At 60.1% G+C, this 9340-nt stretch overlaps 2 protein-coding genes across 6 annotated transcripts; one reads left to right on the top strand and one right to left on the bottom strand.

The window, feature by feature from the left end:
• Nucleotides 1-145: 145 nt before the first annotated feature.
• On the top strand, nt 146-1992 carry CLIC3 (chloride intracellular channel 3; the record flags this gene model as incomplete). The annotated part of the gene is made up of 6 exons (XM_082843717.1): nt 146-181; nt 973-1078; nt 1130-1283; nt 1394-1509; nt 1581-1750; nt 1834-1992. 6 exons carry the CDS (start codon nt 146-148, stop codon nt 1990-1992), a joined length of 741 nt encoding a protein of 246 aa, XP_082699843.1.
• A 672-nt stretch (nt 1993-2664) lies between these two features.
• Nucleotides 2665-4211, bottom strand: PAXX (PAXX non-homologous end joining factor). Of its 5 annotated transcripts, none has more exons than XM_082842222.1 (7): nt 4038-4211; nt 3906-3966; nt 3615-3664; nt 3411-3513; nt 3175-3246; nt 2954-3038; nt 2665-2850 (listed from the first exon to the last, which is right to left on the bottom strand). In XM_082842222.1, exons 1-7 carry the CDS (start codon nt 4160-4162, stop codon nt 2795-2797), a joined length of 552 nt encoding a protein of 183 aa, XP_082698348.1. In that variant the 5' UTR covers nt 4163-4211; the 3' UTR covers nt 2665-2794. The 5 variants fall into 5 exon arrangements, with proteins under 5 accessions (XP_082698348.1, XP_082698350.1, XP_082698347.1 ...); XM_082842224.1 differs by having other exon boundaries at nt 2665-2854; XM_082842221.1 differs by having other exon boundaries at nt 3323-3513.
• Between the last annotated feature and the right edge of the window lie 5129 nt (nt 4212-9340).

Genomic DNA, 9340 nt, shown 5'->3' on the forward strand with positions numbered 1-9340 from the left:
GCACTGAGCCCTGGCTGCCTGTGCGCCACCTAGGTGACGCCACAGGGCGGGCTCCCGGGCCGGGGAGGGCGGGGCGCTCGGGGAACCTTAAAGGGCGCTCCGCAGGTCCTCGCCCGGGCCCTGCCGCCGCTCAAAGCTCCCCACCATGGCTGAGACCGCCAAGCTCCGGCTGTTTGTCAAGGTGCCGGGCTGGCCGGGCTGCAGAAGGTCTGGGGAGGGCTGAAGGGTGGGTCTCTGCGGCACGGTCCGCACCCCTTGCCCTGCGCTAGGCTCCGGCTGTCCTTGGAGGCTGCGTAGGTGGGGGCGGCGAGGGGGGTAGCGCCGGTGAACCATTCCCAAAGGGCTTGGGGTGGCCTCACCCTGACTCCCAGCCTTGACTCCCGGGCACAGCCCAGCCCTCCTGAAGGAAAAGCCCCTGGGGGGCGGGCACGTAGCAGGCAGGGAGCAGTGCCGAGGCCCGGTGGAGGCTGGGGTCAATGCAGCAGAAGAGGGGCTGTGCCAGGCAGCCCTCCGTGCCTAGATCTGCCGACCCCAGTGAGGGGCTGCCAGGGCCTGGCCTCCTGCCACCCTTGAAGCCCGGGGCAGCGAGGTACCCGATGCAGCAAAGTAAATCACTCCGGAAACAGCTCACTTGTCCCACCCCACCCTTGCGACCAGCCTGCAGGCCCTGGTGCCCAGGGGCCTGGCCTCAGCCCAGGCTCTGAAGTTAAGGGCCGAGGGACCAAGCTCCAGAGCCAGGCTCCCGCCTCTGCACCCCTCACCCCGGTGCCCTGGCCCAGCCTCCAGGCTCTCAGCAGTGCTGCAGCCCTCCCCGCCTCCCAGGGACCGAGTGAAGGGCCCTCGCGGCCGCTTGTCCAGGCCATGCCCAACTGAGTTGGAGCCCTAGCCTTGCTCCAACCTCTTGGCAGTGGGAGGCCGCGGGGCTCCTGGGTGTGCTCCCTGCTCCAACGTCCCTCTACGCCTCCCATCCAGGCGAGTGAGGACAGCGAGAGCGTGGGTCACTGCCCTTCTTGTCAGAGGCCCCACGATCCTGCTTCTCAAGGCGTGTCCTTCACACTCGCCACCGTGGACCCCGCAGGTGAGCCCTGCCCTGGGAACCCCTTGCTGGCTCTGGCCCTCCTTGGGCCAGCCGCTGGCACCCTGCCTTGTGCCCACAGGTCCCCAGATGTGCTGAAAGACTTTGCCCCGGGTTCGCAGCTGCCTGTCCTGCTGTATGACGGCGACGCCAAAACGGACACGCTGCAGATTGAGGAGTTTCTGGAGGAGACGCTGGGCCCCCCAGAGTGAGGGCCCGGTGCGGTGGGAGGGGCAAGATGGGGCCCTCAGGCAGGACACCCCCAGGACAGAGCCCGGGGCCCCGCAAGGGTCTGACCCAAAACCCCTCCACCCTCAGATTCCCCAGCCTAGCGCCCAGATACAGGGAGTCCACCGCGGCGGGCAATGACGTCTTTCACAAATTCTCCGCCTTCATCAAGAACCCGGTGCCCGCGCTGGACAATGATGAGGAGGGTCCGGAGACACGGCGAGGCTGGGGGGAGTGGCGCCCCCGGCCGGCTCCTCACCGCGCTCCCCGCCCCCAGCCCTGTACCAGCATCTGCTGTGCGCTCTCGCCAAGCTGGACAGCTACCTGCGCGCGCCCCTGGAGCACGAGCTGGCGCGGGAGCCGCAGCTGCGCGAGTCACGCCACCGCTTTGTGGACGGCGACCAGCTCACGCTGGTCGATTGCGGACTGCTGCCCAAGCTGCACATCGTGAACGGGAGCGCCGGGCCGGGGGGGCAAGGCGGGGCGGGGCGGACCCTCGAGGAGACCCCGACCGCGCCCCTCGCCCGCAGACGGTGTGCGCGCACTTCCGCCAGGCGCCCATCCCCTCTGAGTTGCGCAGCGTCCGCCGCTACCCGGACAACGCCCTGCAGGAGAAAGAGTTCAACTACACGTGTCCACACAGCGCCGAGATCCTGGCGGCCTACCGGCCCGCCGTGCGCCCCCGCTAGCGCGCCCGCCTTCCCCGCCACCTGCCCGCTCCTCTGCAGCCCCAGAAAGGCATCTCTGCCTCAGTGAGTGGGTACGGACATACGAGGACCAGAAGCCCCGCAATTTCTGCCACCCCCAAACTCCCACCGTGAGACGCTTAGCTCCAGATGACAGCCAGGAAGGACCGGCAGAGAACCCAGTGGGCGGCGCGCGGTCCATACCCCCACTCCTCAGGGATGGCGGGACTGGATTGGGCTCCCAAACCAGTCAGGCCAGGGTGGGGCGGCAGGATGGCTGGGGAGGGTGGGGAACAGAGCCCCGTCTGGGCAACTCGGGTCTCCAGGCCGGAGGGCGGGCCCACATTCCTCAGCTTTGCCCCAGGTGGCAGGCAGGCCACCCCCATCTCCCTGGTCATCACGTGGGGTTTGCATCAGGGAGGCGTGTGCCCGGAGGGACAAGAGCAGAGTTCTAGCCTCTCAGAGCCCCAGCCCCACCTCACACAACCTTCTTGGCTCCTGGGCTGGCCAGGCAGGGACAGCTGGGCAGGTGGGGAGAGCCGGGCAGCTCCACCATGGAGCGCAGAGCCTGACGCGGCCCCACGCCCAGACCGCAGGCCTGGCAATCCCTGAACCCTCTCCTGGAGCCAGCCCCCAGGAACCAGAGCCTGGCCCTGACCTCTGTGACCTCCGCCAGATGAAGATGTTTATTTGATGGGGAAGGGGCTGGAGGAGCAGGCCTGTTCCTGCCTGGCAGCGGGATGGGCAGGTGCCAGTGGGAGGGTCCCAGGGGCTGCCCCTCCCCTGGCAAGCAGCCTCCCGACGGTCACACTTTTTGCTGCACCTTCAGGGGTCGTCGAAGTCTACACCACCAGCTGGTTTCTTGCTGGGAGAAAAGAGGGAATGACACCATGGGGGTGTGGACGGGCGGGCAGGGTCCACGGATGGACCCTGGGCACAAGAGGGAGGGGGAGTGGGTGGGCACCTCTTGAAGCCAGGGTTGATGAGAGACTCTCCCGGACACCGCCTCTTGACCCCAGGTCCAGGGCCACCTCTCTGAGGATCCGGGTCTGGGGAAAAGAGGATGAGGGAGGGCGGCTCCTGAATCTAGCAGGATGCCAAGGCCACAACCCCTTCTCCACACAGACAGATCCTCTCTCTGGGGAAACTGAGTCACCCAACCCAAGTCACAGTGACAGGCCTTACCTGGTAAGAAGAGCGGAGGGCCCACCTGCCGGGAGCTCTTCCTGGGGCTGGTGGCCGTCTCCTCTGCAGCAGCTGGGGAGAAAGCAGGAATGGAGGCCCCAGCAGGGGGACCCCAGTGAGAGTGTGAGATGCCTACCCCCCACCCTACCTGCCAGCCGCCGCTCCAAGATGCACACGCGCTCTGCCAGGCCCAGTGTCAGTGCCTGCAACCTGGAGGCTGCCTCTGGGCCCGGCACCTTGGAGAGCTCAAATTCCAGCGCAGAGGGTCCCCCTGAAAGGGTCAGGGATGCTCTGTCCTCCTGCAGGGTGAGAGTCACAGCTTGCTGCTCGCAGGCTGCCCTGGGAAAGGAGGCGGGCTGAGCGCTGTGACCAGACCCACTCGCCGCTCGCTCCCCATCCCACCTGCCCCCCCACCCCCCCCACCCCGCTCAGGGGCTCACCTGAAGCGGGGGGTGATGTCTTCAGCCGCACTCAGGCCAAAACGGGCTTTCTACAGGGCACAGGGACTGGTCACCAGGTGCCTGACACCCTAGGAATACTGGGGACACCCCAAACCTGCCCGACCCAGAGCCGCCCGGGACCAATCTTAGGACTACAGCTACAGAGCCGTGGGAAGGGTGTCTTGACCCTTCCGGGGAATCCCAGGCCGCCCCCTTCGATCCCACACGTGGTCCGCGCTGCGGGCGTGGGGTGCTGGAGGCTGCCGGCCGCCCAGGAGCCCTGTTACCCACGAGGGCCGCCAGGCTGTCCGGCGTGAAGCAGGTGCTCCAAAGCTCCGCGGCGTCCGTCACACTGCAGGGGAGGGGCTGTCAGGCAGGACCGCCCGCAGAGCTGCCCGCAGCCCTGCGGACCCCGCTACTCACTAGAGGTTGAAGCCGCCGCGTTCCCACGTCCCACTGCCCTCCCCCTCGCAGTAACACACGAAGCGCGGGGGTCCGGGGCCGGGCGGCAGCGTGCAGACCGGCGGCGACAGCGGCGGCGGAACCATGGCACCTCGGCAGGCGGAGGGACCGGGCGGATCCAGGGCCGCCTCGGGACCTAGGGCCGCCTCGGGACCTAGGGCGCCTGCGCGGGCGGAAGGCTTCCGGAGCGGGGACGGGGCCCGTGCCAGTGGGCGGGCTGGGGGTGGGGGGGGCAGTGCCGAGCTGTGCCCAAGGGGCCTGCGCGGGGCGGGGCTAGCTGGGCGGGGCTTACTCACGGGACCGTGCTTGCACCGGTGGGGGCGGAGCTTCGTGCGCAGGGCGGGGCTCCCGGGCTGGGCCGGCGTGTCCTGAGAGCTGTTTTACGGGACAAGGGCTGTGCAGCGCGCTCGGGGACTCGGGACCCCGCGCACACTTCGGGGTCTCTTTGAGCCTTACCCCCTGCTCTGTCCCCGCTGAGTCCGGGGTTCCCCCCTTCGCGCAAACCCTGACTGGGCGCAGGCCGCGCCGGCCACTGCTCTGGCCTCAGACTGCTTTGACCCCCTCGCTGATCGCTGCGGCCTCCCCCTCGCACCCAGCTTCCTATTGTCAACTGAAACAAGTCAAAATACGAAAGTGAATAAAGTACGGTAACCGGTGCAACAGGCTTCCGCCACTCGTTCATGCATTCCACAATGTTTACCCAGCACCTGTTCTTTGCCTCGTGTTGTCCCTGGCCTTGGGCACACCTTGATCAAGAGACAAGGTCTCTGATCTCCTGGAGCTTGTGAGAGCTCATGGGATGGACAAATAAACAAACGAAACATGCAATCCTCAGGTCGTGCCAAGTGCCTGTGACCTGGAAGAAGAGAGAGGTGGAGCGCGCCAGGAAAGAGGGTACCAGGCAGAGGGGGCAGCCTCTGCGGAAGCCCCATAGTGGACACAGAGCAGCTGTGCTCAGGGCTTTGCTAGAGGCCAGGGTGCCCGCAGCGAGGCGTACGAGGGCGGCAGGTGGGTTTGTAGGCTGTGCTGATGCACTTCAAGTATGGCTGCAGCCAGGCCTGCCTCGTCGCCTGCTTCCTCCTATTCGACAACCCTCACGCGACAAGCCCCTTCCCATGAGGCTCCTGCCTCAGGACCTCTGCATTCGCGGTTGTCTCTGCCCGGCACCCCCTTTCCCCAGAGTTACTCACTCCCTTCAGGTCTTCACTCAAAAGTCACCTTCTCGGTGAGGCCTTCCCTATTGTTTTATATCCAGTTTCAGCACCCGGCCCAACATCTCATGTCCTCTCTCCTCTTTCATCTGTTTTCCAGCTTGTCACTACATAGAGTACATTCTGATTAACGTGTTGTGACACAGCCTCTACGATGGCCCCCAACCACGTGCCTCCTGCGTTTGCACCTTTGTGTAGCCCTGCCCTGAGTGTGGGCTGGATTGAGTAACTGGCTTCTAGCCAATAGAATGTGGCAGAAGTGATGGGCTGTCACTTCTTTCTTTCTCTGGAATTGCTCACCATGACATGAGGAGTCCCGTGGCAAAGGACCAAGGCCTGGCCAACAACCAGTGAGGGAGCTGAGACACAGACCCCTTCCCAGCTGAGCCTTCTGATGAGAACACAGCCCCAGCCAGTGGCTCGACTGCAGCCTCACGAGAGATTTTGCGCCGAGGGTCCAGAGCACCCAGGACTGGATTCTTGACCCTCAGAAACTGGGAGACAATACACGCTGTTGTTTAAAGCCACTGAGTTTCGGGGTAATCTGGTCTTCAGCAGTAGGTGACTAATATAGCTATTTATCCTGTTTATTGCCAATTTTCCCCATGAGGTCCACAAGGGCAGGACATTCTGTTTTATCTGCCGCTGTATCCTCAGTGTCTAAACAGTGGCTGGCACATAGAGATATTCAATAAATATGTAAGTGAGTGAATGCAGAGTGGGGAGCCTTTGGAGGGTTTAAGCGGGGGTGGGCTGGGGAGCGGCACTTCTGATTTATGTGTATAAAGCCCATGTTGAATGCCATGAGGTGAGGGGATGAAGGGCTGTGGGAGTGGAGGTGAGGGGGCAGGGAGACTAGTAGAGGGCTGCTGAGTTCCTCAGGACAGAGCTGTGCCAGGGGCTCAGAGTGGAGCTGGAGAGAGGTGCAGGGGAGGAGGGGAGAGATCATGGTGACCCCTGCATTTAGGAAGAGTAGAAATGCCCTTCCCAGGACTTCCCCAGTGGTCCAGTGGTAAAGAATCCACCTTCCAATGCAGGGGACGCGGGTTCGATCCCTGGTTGGGGAACTAAGATCCCACATGCTAAGGGTCAGCTAAGCCCATGTGCTACAACTAGAGAGAGAAAACCTGCACGCCACAGCTAGAGAGAAGCCCATGCACTGCAAAGAAAGATCCGCGTGCTGCGACTAAGACCTGACGCAGCCAAAAAAAAAAAAAGAAGTGCTCTTTCCAAGATGGTTGGGCTAAGGCAGGACTGGAGAGGACGTGGGCGCCTCTCCTTCGTCTTATGAGCTCTTGATATGGCTGTATGTCTGATGGAGATGAATGAAAGCTGCTGTGTACACAAGACTCTAGAGGATCAGGCCCAGAGATGTGAGTGTGGAGTCACCAGCCCCCGGGACAGCCTTAAACATTAGTCCCTCCAGGCACAGTGCTCAGGCTCTAGGAAGTTGTCTCTAGGTAGAACGTGGTAGGCTGAATAATGACCTCTAAAGGTATCAGGTCCTTAATCCCTGGACTTGTGTTATCTTGTATGTGTTGACCTAAAACGATAAAATAGCCAGTTATTTTGCCAGTAGCGTGGGTTTATTTGGGAAGAGCAAAGAATCACAATCGAGTGCCTGCAATCTAGGGGAAACCACAGGCAAATCTGAACAACAAAAGACGGGAAACTCTTTTATAGAGGAGAAGGGGGAATGGGGTGGGGTGTTCTAAACAGAAGAGTCCATTGGAGGAAACTGGGAGTTGGAAGTGTGGTGGCTTTTCATTGGCTGAACTGTGCTGGTCTCTCACTGGCTGGGCCGTTGCTGGGTGGGAAGAAAAATCTTCCTTTCTCCCGCTAGGTAGTAACTAGTAACCTTCCTGTTGGTCTGCAATTGAGGCTGCACAGTATGGGGTGAGGTCTCCCCCTTGTAGCCTCCTGACTATTTTAAATAAGGTTTCTGTTTATTCATCTTTACATGCTTTCTCTAAAAGCATTGCTGGTCAACGGTCAGGTTTTTTACAGATTCAGCAACTTTCGTCCCTTGACGCCAGGGAGGACCTTTCCTGGGTGTCCTGTCCCATGCCCATGTGGAAGGGAGAGTGCACATATGAGAAGCCCACTGCGGTCACATTCACGTAACAAGGAGGGGTAGGAAGGAGATCTCTCAGGAATTTCCCATCTAAAGTTTGTGTCTTAGAACAGCGAAAAGAGCAGGAGCACACTCAACACAGAAAGAATTAAACAAGTACTTCGGGAAGACACAGCTGATGAAAGAAATTTGCACATATTAAGGTATGGGGAAGTTATTCTGGATTAGACATACTTTGGCTTGAACTTTATGCTAATTAGAACAGTCTGTCTTATGGCCCGTCAAACGTAAACTGTATATCTGCTTTAACCATTAAAAAATAAGGAGGAGGAGGAGAAAAATGCATTACCTGATTGTTTAGAATGTCCACTTTGAATACAGGGATAAATGCTGCGTGCCGCCCCCTCCCCAGCAACACCAATGCCAGTATTCCTTCGAAGATGGGATTCCCTTCCCAGACGCCAAGGTCATGCTGACTTGCTGTGTACCTGCTAATCTGTTTTGAAAACTTGAAGAAATGTACCCTTGTCACGTTTGATGTTTGTTGTTCTGACAAGATATTAAACTGTGGTTCAGGCATCCAAATTGGAGCCAGGTGGCCATCGCGGATGTGGTTTCAGACAGTTCCTGCATCACTGGGGACTTGAATTTTCTGAACTGTATCAGACTCAAGGTCATGACCAACTGTTCTCAAAATAGCATCTGCTAGTTGCTGCCACCAGCAACCTTCTAATCTCAAGATCTCTCCTGGTAACTATGCATTTTGCAGCCCAACCAATTCTTGCTCTATAAGCACCTTCCTTATTGCCAGCTCCAGTTCTAATTCTTGACAATTTACGTAACTTTGCAGTTTTTGCTTGTATAGGCCTCCCCCCTTGTGTAGCCTGGGGAACACAAGTCAAGTGCTTCTTGAATCTGGGTCTCTGCTCTGCAGTCCTCAGTTTAGCTCAAACAAAACTCGTCTCTTCCTCTCGTCAATATAAATAATCAGTAACCAACCTCAGCTGATTGAGAGGGAGGGTTAAAAAGAAAGACAAGACACAGTTTAAGTAAAAAAAAAAAAAGAGGGAGGTTTGGGAAGAGCCCCCGTGGTTCCTCGGACCCCGTCTCTGGAGGTCAGGAGGGCGTTGGAAAGGCTGGTCCGAGGGCTGAAGGCACCCGAAGCACCGAGGTTTGGGACAATCTTTTTTCCAGTGACCCGGCTCTTTGCAGTCATAGTGGTGGGGTCAGAAGAAGGCCGATCGGGGGGCCTTTGTTGGCCACCTAAGGACTTTGGCCTTTACTCTCGGTGAGATGGGACCCACTGGAGTAGTTGTGAGCAGAGGAGGGTGCCAGCCGACAGATCTTACACACGCAGCCCTGGGCTTCCGGGTGGAGAACTGGCTGAAGTCCGCCCCCGTGTGGCCGGAGCTGGGAATGCAGGACTGGGCTGATCCGCAGCCGCCAGGGGCATGACCCTTCCTGGGTCCAGAGGGGCCCTGGGGACTGCCCCCCAATGGGCCGTGAAGGGAAAACTGCATCTCCTCACTCCACATCCTTCCCAGGGGACATGGGAGGGATGAGTTAGTGGGGAAGGAAGGGACCGAGAGCCTGCTGGAGACTCTTCCCCCACCCCGCCCCGCCTTAAATCCCTGCTCCTGGGCAATTTCCACCACGTCTTCTCTTGCGCCACGTGGAAGCTGAATGACACCCGATAGATCAGTCGGTCAATAGATCAACTGGGAGCTCCCTGGCGGTGCAGTGCTTAGGACTCAGCACTTGCTCTGCCGGGGGCCCCGGCTTTGATCCCTGGTTGGGGAAGAGAGATCCCACCAGCCACACGGCGCTGCCAGGGGCAGAAAAGAAAAGCAAGTTGACTGCGAGTTCATCACCAGTCTCTCTGCGGCGCCTCTGCTGGTTGGCAGGTGGCATCTTGGGTGGGAGGTGCTGGATCTCTGGGCCTTCCCACCTGCTCCCACGTAGTGGGACTGGTGTCAGGC

This window comes from Leucopleurus acutus (assembly GCF_964270905.1).
Source record: "Leucopleurus acutus genome assembly, chromosome: 7".
Lineage (NCBI taxonomy): Eukaryota > Metazoa > Chordata > Mammalia > Artiodactyla > Delphinidae > Leucopleurus > Leucopleurus acutus.

Excerpts from the sequence above, each read along its gene's own strand:
- PAXX (XM_082842220.1), bottom strand. The coding sequence starts at position 4,162 with ATGGTTCCGCCGCCGCTGTCGCCGCCGGTCTGCACGCTGCCGCCCGGC. Across the intron at positions 3,665-3,905 it reads CGGACAGCCTGGCGGCCCTC|AAAGCCCGTTTTGGCCTGAG; the intron begins GTGGGTAACAGG and ends TGTGCCCTGTAG. Across the intron at positions 3,514-3,614 it reads GACATCACCCCCCGCTTCAG|GGCAGCCTGCGAGCAGCAAG; the intron begins GTGAGCCCCTGA and ends CTCCTTTCCCAG.